Source organism: Anser brachyrhynchus, assembly GCF_964034855.1.
Source record: "Anser brachyrhynchus genome assembly, chromosome: 1".
Classification (NCBI taxonomy): Eukaryota; Metazoa; Chordata; class Aves; order Anseriformes; family Anatidae; genus Anser; species Anser brachyrhynchus.
In genome coordinates this window covers 119,684,680-119,698,374 of record NC_137694.1, presented here as the reverse complement: position 1 = coordinate 119,698,374, position 13,695 = coordinate 119,684,680, and the positions used below count along the sequence as shown (strand labels likewise).

Here is a 13,695-nt window from a genome sequence, read left to right as displayed (position 1 = left end):
TCACATTTCTCATACACTTACTCCAAAATGCAGAAATATTCCTGACTCAGAGCATCTTTAGTAATGTTTTTAAAAGAGTGCTACTTCAAGCAAATATAAATCATTAAATCCAGGCTGAGGAATAAATGGACATTTCAGCATATATCATAGGCTTGTCCCAAAGAAAGTGGAGGAATAAATTCCAAAATAAATGATTCATCATGAGAATGCTATGGTTACAGCTCTCCGTGTTTCTTCAACCAACCAGAAGAGCTTTTAGCTTAGACACTTAGTCTTTTCAGCATACTGGATCCACAAGCATTGAATCCTATCATTTGACAAGTATAGATGGTAACTATAAGGCACAAGAGTGTTGCAGGTTGAAGACAGGTTTGTAGTAACTGCATAACTAGGTTTTGGAATGGCACTTAAATATGAGTACTTTTTTTTACCAATATTTTTAACCAATATCTAGATTGAAGAAAATCTTTGTTGAATGTTTGACAGTCTTGCCCCTTAAATTAAGTTACGAGCAATCATAGTCAGGATGCTAGCTGTTAAAAAGGGAGAAGAGAAATTGAGTAGTCTACTGTTAGAATTAAGAAATGGGAAAGGAGTAAGTGTTGGGAAGGAGGAAACCAAGAAGTCCATTTTAAAAAACAAACAAAAGCTTATTTCACAGGTTATCTTTATTTATCTTCCCAAGCCCAGCAGGTATTGTAAATCTCAGAAGAGCTCTGGAATGTTTTTGGCAAAATAAGATTTTATAATAATTTGGGAACTGTATTTTGCATTTGTACAAGGGTAGTGGGTTTTTTGTGGCCATGATTTAGGTTTAAAAGGAGAAAAGCATGACTAAGCTGTGCATCTTTCTCCAAGAGAATATTATCTTAAAATGTTGTGAAGAAATACAGGGAACAAAATGGATGTTTCCTATTGTCTCTGTTTGATAGCAGCTGAGATTTTTGTAGTGAGATACCTAAATTTTGGGTGTACTTTACAAATAAGGTTGCTGAGAGCTGATAGAAACTTTGGTCTTAAGTACACTTGCGTTTTCCATGCTACTGACATGACTTCTGGTTTACTTAGATTAAGCTCTCCGTCTAAGTTGTCAACCAAATCCCAAGTTTCATGCTTTGCATGCAAAGAAGGGGAAGAAGACCCAATGATGAGTTATATCTAGGAACAGTAACCTCAGATAACTCTTCACTGTGGTCGCTGCCCTAGTTATGATATAGCTGTAACTTGAAATGAGTGTCACCAGCATACACAGTCTAGTCTACTAGACTTTGGCCTTATATAGACAGTGGAAATGCAAGAACTGTCACAAATCCCCATACCATAGGAGAGCAATTGCATAATTTTCCCTGGAAGTGTTTGTCTGGAGGAGAATAGCACCAGCTGGCAAGTAGCTATCATGCTTTGCTGCCTACATTTTACTATATACAAAATACAGATTTTTGTGTGTTTATATTTGTGTGTATATATGCATATAAAAACATCTAAGGAATAGTGGTTCCTGGTACAGCTGATTCAATTTCAAGTTGAATTGCTAACTGTTCATTTGTCATCAGGAAAAAAAAAGTATCAGTGACATGGCTGTCATCTTTTTTTTTTTTACCAAAGTGGAGGTCCATATATCTCAAATTATGACATTGAAGATATCACAGGCGTTTAGATAGCTTGACTTCTGTCTCTGGGGCTTCTTAGATATCAGAATATCACAAAAGAACAGCTTTTGGAAAATGATAAAAAGTAGTTTGTAATTCCAATTTGAAAGATAAATACAAGTGTGTCTCACTAGGTTATCTGAGAAGAATACGTACAAGTATTCAGAAGTAGATTAATGATGAAAAGAAATAGAATAGGAGTAGGAAAAAAAAATACAAAAAAAGCTCTTTGCTTTTCGAAGGAATTTGTAGTCTCCTTGTGTTTTTAGGTAATGTACATCTTAGTGCTGTCTTGCTCTAGACAAAAGACACAGAGCAAAATCTGAAACTTTCTCATGAGATGTTTTCTAAAAATCTTATGTTAACAGTAAAATCCTGGGTGGGAATGCAGACAGATAAAATGATTTAAACTTGACTGAGAGAGTACAACCCTCAAAAAAAAAGAAAAATTATCAGCAAAACTTAAATGGAAAGACAGAAGGACTTTCAAATGCATCTGAGGAAGAAAAAAACTTTAGAGAGAGTGGGAACATAACATAAAGGCCTAAAAAATAATTTCAAAGTAACTGAAATACTAAGTTCTTTTACAAAAATAGTTTTATAAATGTAAAAGACCGAGACATGGGAGAAATTATTTCACACAAAATCATAAAGCCAGATCACATTTCAGTATCGGTAGGGAAGCCAAATAGCTGGAAGATACAAAGAGGTCAGTTTTGCATTTCTGTTGGAATGGTCTCCACACTTCAGAAGCTTTACTGGTTATCTAAATATTAGAACAGGCTTCTCATCACACTTTAAAAATCTTCTCTTAAATATTTGAATTTGACTGGACATGATTTACTCACGCTCTTTATGCCATACCTATTAAGAGTTTGAGAGAAATGGTCCAGATTTTTTAACTGAATTCCCAGTGTGGAAGAATAAAGCAAGCCTGCAATACTGAAAGCCTATACCACTTGCACGCTGTGACTCCACTATACACCTTTTTTGCTTTCTTCAGGCTTCTCCTGCTTTAGGAAATTATGGTATGGATTTTCAAAGTGAAACTTCGTGTGCTTTCTCCCATTCTTTGATAATATGAAATAGTTAACATTTACATTTTCAAGTGCCATTACTCAGATCTGAATTTTAGCCAAGGAGGAGTAATTCACCTCCTAGCTATTGTTTTTGGCTTTGGTTGCAATTTTGGCAAACATTGCAGCAGTGTTATTTGTGGATTACATTTTGAGCAATTCTTTCTTCACAACCGTAACACTAGAAAGCTCTTTGAAAGTAACACTTTGAAAACTCTTTGGTAGTCAAGAATGGAGAACAACGGCTGCAAGTGGGTAGATGTGCTTCTAGTTGCTCTTTGACATAACCCAAAGACGGTTCCAGATGACAGCACAAGAGTGCATAACAATGGTAGCTTTTGAGATTATTTCAAATTGAGCTGTATTGCATAAAAGAATGCTATACCAAAGATACTGAACTTGTCAGAAGCATTTCTACCTTAGTCTAACATTCAAGTGAGTTAATGCATGATCTATCACATATGGTTGACCTTACCATCGTGAGTGCCATTAACATCAAACTTGAAAAGTGCTGAAGGAGTTACAGCTAAGTGAACTGTTAATTTCCTTGAAAGTCAGTATATGAAAATAAGTTTAATGTAAAAACAAGCTTTCAATTTTGCATTATTCTTACAGTGAGGGTATAAATGAAGCCGTAGACTTGTTTTTAGTGAAGAGGAACAGTGTGAGTGTAAAACATTGAGAGGAAAGTATCTGAAAGTAAGCCTAAAATTCTATTAACTACTTGGAAACACATGAAAGAAACATTTGAAAAAATACAGAACATAGATATTACATGTTTAAGGCTTTAAATGGGAGAAGGATCAAGTTGAAAACATTTTGATAGAACTCTTGAGCACTTTGTTTTCTGTCCAATGTTTATTCTTCCCCTTACATTTTTCAATCTTCCTTCTGCATCTAATGAGCATGTAATGTAACCACCCTGTGGAGGAGAAAATTAAAGGCTGCAAAGGCAGTGGCTCAAATAAATAAGATAGCTGAGAGCTAAAAATTACTGTAAATAACATTGTAATTTAGAAATCTGGTGACCTATTTTGCCAGTGTGTTTTTCAGTGAATGTATGCAGCTCATACAATGCTAGAAAACGAGTTACATTTTCCATACACAGTTCTCTCTGTACTTTCTCTCTCTCTCTCTCTCTCTCTCTTTTAATCCTTAGCAGAAGTATGGCAGAGAATTATTGGTTTTAATTTGGCCAGTTCTTAATTCATAAGATGTCTTTAAAATTAATTTTTGTACATTTTACTTTTTTCTTTCTTTGAAAGGACTTCCTTTTCTAATACCAACCTATCCATTCCTGTTTCTTTTACATGGATGATGATGGTTGTTGGTAGATTTTTTTCATACTGTGTGTAGAGTGATTCATGTCAGAACCTAGATTTCCAGACTTTGAATAACTGAAAATTTGGTACTGTTCATGAAGTAATTGAGTTTTTAGGACATTAAGTTTTGCAAGCTGTTTGGATAGGCTTATAGTCATTTACACAAATATCAGGTTGGTAGTTCAAACTAACTTTTTGCTGATAAATTTATAATTCAAAATAAGTTGCATGCATTTTTAAAGACCACAGTATTTTATTATGTTTTAAAATGTCCATTCATTCCGTCAAAAATGAAAGAAACATACTGTTGCAGGGAAAGAGCCATTACAGAAATGAAACAAATTTACAAAGAGGTCCATAATCATGTGGTCTGACTTCTACCTAAGTTATGTGTCCAGGGATTCTTATTAGCCAGGTGTTTTCTGAAATCCCAGAGGAAGAAGAAGCTCCAGGTATGGGGTCTTAGATGAAATTCAGGCTATTTGAATCGTGCTTATAAAATGGAATACTAAACTCAATATGCAACTGAATGCCAATGTAGTCCTCCCTCTGATCCCGATTTTTTGCTTGCAGGTATTGCCTGTTAAGAACTCTCAAACAGTGTCAGACACTGAGGGAAGCTCTGATTGCTGCAGGAAAGGAGATTGTCTGGCACGGGCGAGCAAAGGATGAGCCAGCTCATTACTGTAGCATTTGTGAGGTCAGTAAAAGCATGTTGTGCTTGTGTACTGTTGTAACATTTATTGAAATTTTGACCCATCTTTTGTTGTTGCTGTAAGTTGCAGCATCTACTGTATGCTCAAAGCATACGTGTGATGCAGTACTATCTTCAAAGGGTTTATTAAGCTATTTTGCTAGATACAGGTTGTATTTTACTTCAGTCCCCACAGTACATGGGGACTGTTAACCACTAGGTCAAATTTCAATTCTTAGTTCTAAAAAGTTGTTACCCCTTCTTGCCTATAATTTGATCTGCTGAGCTTCATTTTGAAGGTATATCTGTCTCCATGTCAGAAGTCAACAACAGCCCCAAAAAAGGGAGAATTTAAACTCATTTTCTTTACAGGACATACCTTTTTACTGAGGTTTTTGATTCTACTTTCCTGTTACTAGTTCCTTTAAAGTATTGGATAATAGTTCTCATGAAGCTTAAAACAGAAAAGTTTCCCACCCCATGAAATTCAGTTTCAAGTTATTTTCTGACCGAGCCTGTTGGGCAGGATGCCTGTGTGACTGAATAGTAAGGGAATAAATCATGACCTTTTTGCAGGTAAATTTAAAAAAGGAAAACTAGATACAATCGTTATAAATATCCACGATACTGAGTGACCAGTATTCAGAGTATGAATCCTGCTTTGTTAATATTGACCAAAAAGTTTTCTATAGAGCTGTTCATGCATGCGTCCAAAGTGTAATGTTAGTAGTGGTTTTGGAATATTTCACCTCAGTGCACGAGCCTTAGGAAGATGGATTTTTTCCTGAACAAATGTAATTTTTCTCACTGTATGCTCAGGGTAAGGGTGTATATCTTAAACCATGAAAGCTGTATTTGCTTTAACTTTTTAAAAATGAAATTGTAACAGTTGACTTTGTTTCCTGTCTTAATAGGTGGAAGTCTTTGATCTGCTTTTCGTCACTAGTGAGAGCAATTCTCGAAAGACCTATGTTGTACATTGCCAAGACTGTGCAAGAAAGATAAGCACGAACCTGGAAAATTTTGTGGTGCTAGAACAGTACAAAATGGAGGACTTGATGCAAGTCTATGATCAATTTACATTAGTAAGTCAAATTAATAAGCGGACGCATAAATACATTATTTGTAAAGCAGTTGTAGACTGTCTTGGTACTCCACTGTATGAGTACCGTGGACTTTCTGATTCAAATGGAGGTATGGGTTGTATGTGATATTTACAGAACAAAACGCTGCAGAGTCAGATTTAATGAAATAGTATAGTAACTTACTGCAGAACATAACCACTGAGTTTTCAGGAAAAGTATGATGTTACAATTCATAAAGTTGTGGCTTTAAAAATCCAATAGAGATCACCTGAAGACCATAACTGGATCAGATGGAGATGGGAAGAATCAGGACAGTGAAGCTTGGAGAAACTAGCACCAGGTTCAAGAGCATCTCTAATACATTGGTTGTGGTATGAAGTCAGTATAGCAGCAGAGCATCCTATGCACTCAGACCCCTTCCTCCCCCTCCCTCACCCATCCCCTCCCAAATCAGCACTGTCCTTCTGCTTAGCAAGTGGATGCTCTCAAACAGTTCTGTCTTTGGCTTGGGGCCTCCTTTGCATTTCAATTTAAAGCAAAAAGCCTCTTTGCCATTATAGCTTCGTGCTATACATGGCAGCCTCCTGCTTTGAACTGTGTCAGCACAACTGTCCTAACATTTCACCCAGGTTTCATTGTTTCAGGCAAAGATGGCTTGTTTGTAATCACAATGAAAGCGATGCTGGATTTATTTACGATAAGCCTTGCCTTCCTGTCAAAGGAGACAAACATTGGACAAAGCGTTATGAGAATTTCATGTTGAATTAAATACAGCAGCCCAGAAACGGCTGTGCCTTTTGATTTGTTTCCAGGTGCTGCAGAAAATATATGTTTAGACAATTATTTCATGTTACGCTAGCATGATTAAGTTGCAACCTTTGAGCTAATGCCTCAGGGTTCAGCAGTAGAGGCTGGTGAGAGCGCAGGACCATGTCCTCTGAATTTAATTCTCTTCATCGGTCCTGCAGAGCCTGAGGTGGTTGAACTTCAGTTTGTACTTTTAGAAACCCATTGTCATTATAGTTTGTGAAATACTGCAATTTTGAAGTGATGATCTGTTACAGAAAAGCATATAAATAAACACCTGTTCTCAAATACACCAACCAATTGAGTGGAATGGGAAAAGAAGGCTTCTGGTGGAAAAGAAGGGGGAAGAAGGGAGAGAGGGAAGGGTATTTTGTTGTCTGTGTTGATAATATTATATAGGCAATGGTGGTGATATAACTGTGCCTAGAACAAGGGTTCTCAACCTGTGAGCAGCTCCCTGACCTACCAAAGCCTATGCCTGCAGCCCTGAAGGGCATTCAGAAGTGTTCTGCAGTGAAATTGATGCACGCTATAATTTCTTTTAAAGGGGGTTACAGTTTTGATAGAGAAGAGTCATAGCCTTAAGGTAGCATCTCTCAGATCTAGGAGGAGAGAGAGGAGTAGAGATCTGTGGCAAGTCACAGGACAAAGATAATCTGAGATGGCACAAGCCTAACAGGCTCTGTGTTTGGGGTAAAGTATCAGGAGCGAATATGGGAATTAGCTAGTCCTAGTGTTTCGTAGGTCGATACTACGGTGTGATTTACAGTGTCTTGAAAGACTGAGCAGCTTCCTGAAGGGTTCCCGTGTCATGACAGAACTGATGGGCAGGAAAAGAGGAGAAAAGCAGGTGCTGTCAAAGGTTCGATATTTTTATGGTAATGTTACAAATTGCAATATTGGGAAATAGATATCTTCTAGACTTCGTCTCCTGAAAGCAGGCAGGAATGAGACACCTAGCTTCCTTCACTCTCAGAGGCACTCTGTTTTTGAGTTTCAGGATTAAAAAAAAAAGAAGCTTTGTCCCCATGTCAGAGAATCTTGAGACCCTTTCCACAGATATCCTAACCTCAGGATTATATGTTACTGTTTAGTTGGGGGGTAAAATGCAGCCTGCAGTGCATTTGGAGAGCCACAAATGGATGACCTGCCCATCCCACTGGTAAACAGGTTGAGAATCCCTGTTTTAGAGTACATAGCTAGATCTATAGAAGCCCGCATGGAGCTCTTTGCTGCCACAACAGGACTTGTTCTGGCAGCTCACATAATATCAACTCAGACATCCTCCCAGTTTGCAGTATAGGCAAAATCCTAGTGTGAAGCAGTCATAAAGTATACATTTTATTTGAGTTAGGTGGGAAAACGTGCCAGTACCCACTTAATAAGGTCCCGATGTATAAAAACAGTAGCGTTTGACTTCAAACTCTCATGGCTATCGTTTGGACAGATCTTGGTTAAACGACTGAGTTCTGCACCCTTGTAGAAAAGGTAATTTAATGTTTTCTTTTTCAGGCTCCTCCATTGCCATCCTCCTCATCTTGACATTTTTTCATGGACATTAAATGAAAACTTTTCTGATATTCAGGAAGTGACCCAGTTCTGCACCACTGATTTTTGTAGCTATCCCGTAAGGCTGCTGGCTGAAAGCTGTGTCTATGCAACCTTCCAAGTGCGGAGTGTCAACCAACTGGACAGGAGAGAGCACTGCCTCCTACTCCAGAACTCAAAACAAATAAAGCTCATCCAGCTGTACTTCAAAAAAATAATTCCATGTTTTGTATATATCTGACAAAACTGGCAACATTATACAGACTACTGACTTGAAGACCACCTCTTTTGTATTTCTCTGTTTCTGGGCTGATGAGTTGGTTTCAACCATTTTTTCCCCTTCAGAATTTCCCTTGGAAAAAGTACTAGCTTAGCTGGTCATTTCTTTGTAAGGTAGTTAGAAATTTTAAGTCTTTCTTTGGGCAACTTTTTTTTTTTTTTTTTTTAATGTGAAGAGTTAGGTGATATAAATTTTTTACTGCTTTTATGTTTTTCTGTCTTGTTTTGAAACCATGACGGTTACACTTTTGGTTCCTAAATAAAATTTAAAACAATTAACAGCCAAGTCACAAAGATAAATGGGTTGCACATAGACTAAGGAATAAACTTCAGATTTGTGATTTTTGTTTCTAATCTTGATGTAAATTTACACTATTTATAAATACATATTTATTGCTTGAAAATATTTGTGAATGGAATGCTGTTATTTTTTCCAGATTACCTGCCATTGAAATTTTAAGGAGTTCTGTAATTTCAAACACTACTCCTATTACATTTTCTATATGTAAATAAAACTGCTTAGCATTGTACAGAAACTTTTATTAAAATTGTTTAATGTTTAAAGTTTTTCTATTGTTTGAGTTTTAAAAAGATTTTATGTACAGTGCCCAGTTTTTGTTCTTTTTTTGAATCTGATTATATATATTTTATATATACTCTTGTGCTTGTGTATATATATAATATATATAGAAATTCGAATATAAATATGTGTATAAAGATTTAGAGACTAAATTTTTCTCGGTTTAAGTTTTACATCTATGGTAGATTTGAGGTGTCTACTGTAAAGTATTGCTTACAAAAGTATGATTATTTTTAAAGAAATATATGGTATGTATCCTCAAGACATAAAATGACCTTCAGACTGGTTTATTGTTAAATTGCACTTTTTGCAATAACAGACCAATAAATAGTTGCTGCCAAAACATAGTAGTAGAAAATAAGTAATGGCTAAACTTTAAAGCTCTTCGAGAAAATGCCGGGTTTGACAGGAAGTTTGGCACTAGTTTTAGAGGAGAAATGAAAAAGGTGAATTTGAGTTCGGGTGGGGATGGTATCTAGAATTCAACCAAATTGCAACTTATATATTACAATATGTTCTATTAGCAATTTAAAAAGTTAAGACTGAATCACCTTGGTGTCATTGCTGACCCAGAAAAAGGACATTGTTTTGTGGTATTCTATTGTATTTTCACATACTTTGTAATACAAATTCACTGGTAAATTTTTGAAGCACTAGGTTTATTTAGGACAAGTTTATAATATATCATTGTAACAGTTTGCAGTTTTAATTATGGTATTTATTTTAAGTTGCTCCTTTCTCATTAGCTTCTTGAAAATGCATTAAATCTAAATTTCAAAATTGATAGCTTTCTTATCGATCAGAGTTGACTGATGCGGAAGGTTCTGCATCAAACGATTTCTCATAATTTCTCATTAGTGGGGTATGTTAGTGATTGCATTGTTAAATTTTTTGTAATCAATGTGAAGTGTTAAAGGCACAGAGCATGCTAATAGTTTATTTTGAACAAAAAGGATCGCCTCTTACCTTTGTAGCTTCAAATGAAGGGTGTTTTAATGAAGAATCAGTACAGCTTGTCTAATGCTGTTACAACAGTTTAACTTTAGTTATAAATGACTTTTTTGCTAGTTCATACAACAGGTGGACAAAAGGGTATAGAGATTCGAGAAAAGTATAACAAACGCTCTTTCCAGCAAAATTATCAGCTAGCAGTTAGGAAGCCAGTATTTACAGTTCTGTAAAGATGTAAGTCTCAGCTCTTGATAACAAACTCTACAAATCATAATTTTTTACTTATGTATTTTATGCAGTCATAAATATTGTAATCTTGACAAACCATGCTGCAACTGAAAAGCTACTCCTTTACAGTAGTCTTAAACCCAAATAAAAGCAAGATAACTTACCTCAACTAATGGTAAACAAACAGTCCTCATTTCTCAGTGCTATAACAAGAGTATTGCTAACTAGGGAAAGAGCTATTGCGTGCTAATCAAAAGGGCTTTATACCTTTCCTCCCCTTTGGAAAAGAGGATATACCATTACCAAGGGAAAAAAAATCATATTTCACCAATGAACAGGTAGACCAAATCAGTAGAGCATCAGGCAGTATTGCTCACTCTGCATGAGGGTTTTGTCATGGATTTGAATTACTGCAGGGCTTTAATATTTTGCAGTTTTAATACTTCTTAATTACACTATGCTCCTAAACTATGGACAGTTTTGATCTATAAGCTGCTATGATTTAGAATGCTTTTGTTTCATTTTATTAAAAAAAGCACAAGTTAATATTTTATCAATTGTAGTTATTGTGAAGCAGTTTTGCTTCTTAAATTATGACGCGCATGATGCACGCGAAGCATTTGTAATCTCTGGATATTTCCAGCAGTTTGGGGGCGGGAGGGGAGGGGAAGGGTGGTGGGATTCCTAAGCGAAATGAAGGGGAATAACTCACCCTAACTCACCTCTTCAGTGAACCTTAGCCTCTTGTCCTTGAGCTCCACAGCTGAGCCATAACTGCAAGCGAACCTGATTTGCTTATAGCCACAAATTACTGTAGCAGGCAAATTAAAGATCAAAGTGTAAAAGGATGGACGTGGCCAAAGATGTGACACTTGTTGAATTTTGGAAGGTACAGGACTAACAAGAAGAGAGGCATTATTAAGATGTGGATAAAACTGATGAGACAAAAATGGGTGTTTGGACGCACACAAACAAAAAAAGTAATAAAAAGTTGAATTATGAGGGGAATTAGAAATAAATAGCAACATTTGCTACACAACTCCGGATCTGAGGAATGTTCTGGAGGAGCTTAACAGCAAAGAGATCACGTATATGGAGAGGAAGGGATGGTCACATCTTTCTGAGCTTAATTTAAGTTCCTCCACAAATACATTCAACAGAGCATATGATTTTTAAGTTTTCCTTCAGATACACAATTTCAGATTAGCATCTCAGTTTTTCTGGATAAATAAAGTCAACGGGTGTTTCCATTTCAGGAGGGATGTTGGTAGCTATGTAAGTGAGGTCAGAGATGACAGGGCTTCTGAAAAGCCCCTGAATTTATATGGCAGGTTACTTGGTGATCCTAAAGACAAGGTATTGTGAATCTGTACCTTACTACTTGGAGGAAGGATTTTGAAAGTAGTACTAAAATGGTGTTGCTTTGGTGAAATCAGTGCAGATTACCTCATTTTGGTATGGTATAGTATAGATTCTTGGAATAGATGTGGGTGAAGACTGGGGACTCCCCAGGTGGTGACATCCAGTCAGAGGAAGAGATACAGTAGCAGATTAAGGAGGTGGAAGATGCAAGGATTCAAACGGGATGGTTTGGAAGAGAGTGCTCAAGTACAAATTTTATTTGGCATAGGGGACTAGCGAGAGGGCTTTTCGGCCTGAGCTTACCTAGGTCAGTGACGTTTTGTCTGGATCCATAGCAAAGAGCCAAGGCCCATCAATCCAACGGCAGCGATGGTGCCAGCAGACAAGTCTACGAGGTGGGGAAGCCTCATCTCCTCCACAGCCATGTTACACAGGGTGGGAACGCGGCAGAGGAGGCGCTCGGCTGGGCGATCAGAGGGTGGATGTTCACCGCTGGGGGAGGTCGATGCCAGCCAGTGTCAGCTGCCTGGGTTGTGACCACGCTGACAGGAAGGAGAACAGCAGGTGATGATGCCCAGACAGGTTCAAGCTGAAGCTCAGGTTAAGCAAGCTCAGTGCAGGGCTTGCTACCTGCAGGGCCCCGCGGAGGAAGGCATGGGGTGCCAGGGAGGAGGCTGCTGGCAAGGCAGCAATGTGGGCACGAGGCCCACTGGGCCCCCCCCGGCAGCCTCATTTCGGGGAAGCGTGACACTTTTACCTAGAACTTGGGGAACAAGTATGTCCTACACGTTTGGTAACTAGGGAGAGGGGCTGTTCTGAGGGTGGCTTTTGGGGGGATCAGGTCTCCTTGTTGATGCCAGCAGCTACATGGAAAGCTGCAGAAGACAGCAGGTGGAGAGGGAAAGCAGCCTCCCCGCTGCACCGGGGGCCGAGCAGACGCTACAGGGGGTTACACGGGGTGCAGCACCGCCGGGTGAGGCTCACCAGGCCTGAACGAGGACATGGGGACAACAAGTGATCCAGCAGGAGCTTTGGCCCTGCCTCTGGGGTGGTGTCACCAGGCTGGAAGAAGTGAAGCGGGTGTAGGCAGCCTTGCTGCGGAGCAGGCTGGGCTCTCCCCCAGCTGCGGTGCTGGGGATGGGGCTGCGGGGGCTGTTACGAGGAGATCACCTTTAAAAGGTCCAAAAGAACAGGCACGGGTGAGGTGCACGCGTCTCTGTTTACTTTGGGAAGCCATAAAGAAGGGAAAAGGCATCTCTTCGTGACAAGAGCAGGAAGGGCTTGGCTTCCAGCATCACGACGTGGCAGCAATGTCAGCGGTTTGCAGGTAGATGCCGGTCTGCCGATGCCGAGGGCTTCGTTAAGGCATTAAAACTGCTGCTGCTGCTGCCCCTCCTGGGGCATGACACGGCATTGGGTATGCGCAGTGGATAGAGCTAGTATGGGGAGAGTGGAGGTGGGTTGGAAATGGGTCTGTTGTTAGAGCCTGCTGCCTCCCCCCGTGCTTCTCTGAGCCCCTGAAGGACAGCGGTTCCTCTCTGGCAGAGGGCAGCATGATCAGGTTTTTAACCTGAGGGAGCACCCCTCCCCAAAGTCACTCCTGTCCCACCATTTTTCTCATGCAGGGTGTTACCAGACCCAGGTTAAAGGAGTACTGCTGCCCAGGTTATAGGAAACGGCGCACGGTTTGGGACTGAAGCTGGTGAAAAGAAAAACCATATTAGAGCAGGCAGAGGAGAGCAAAGCTGGGGCATCAGTTAGTTGACAGGTTAGTCAGAGGTTGAACAAAACAGTTGAAAGGGAATTTTAATCTGTTCAATTTGAAGACACGGAAATTTTAGGTTTCTGAGGTTTATTTTCTCTAAAACATTATTGCCGGTGGGCCACCCCGCAGACTGCCTGACCTTCGCAGCAGTTCCCCGGAGGGCTGACCCCACAGAAGGCTGAGGTGCGGGCGGTGGGTGGCTTCGGTCACCTCCTGTCTGCAGGCAACTTTCAGGTGGGTACAGAAGTGACCAGAACTAAATGGAACCAGGAATGGCATCACTTGGGATGTGGGAAAAAAAAAAAAACAAACTACTGCACTTCACTCAGAAGTCTAATGCCAACTTGAA

General features: G+C 39.1%; 1 protein-coding gene across 15 annotated transcripts in view; it reads left to right on the top strand.

Moving 5' to 3' along the window:
• Window positions 1–10,770, top strand: part of KDM6A (lysine demethylase 6A) — a 154,810-nt gene extending 144,040 nt beyond the window's left edge. For 8 of the 15 annotated variants that reach the window (XM_080575064.1, XM_080575072.1, XM_080575073.1 and 5 more), the window contains 3 exons: window positions 4,621–4,747; window positions 5,656–5,826; window positions 6,088–10,770. In XM_080575064.1, coding sequence (XP_080431190.1) covers window positions 4,621–4,747; window positions 5,656–5,826; window positions 6,088–6,144 — 355 coding nt within the window. In that variant the 3' untranslated portion in view covers window positions 6,145–10,770. The remainder of the gene's footprint in view (window positions 1–4,620; window positions 4,748–5,655; window positions 5,827–6,087) is intronic. The other 7 variants (XM_080575065.1, XM_080575060.1, XM_080575061.1 and 4 more) reach the window with 2 other exon arrangements.
• Window positions 10,771–13,695: the final 2,925 nt, after the last annotated feature.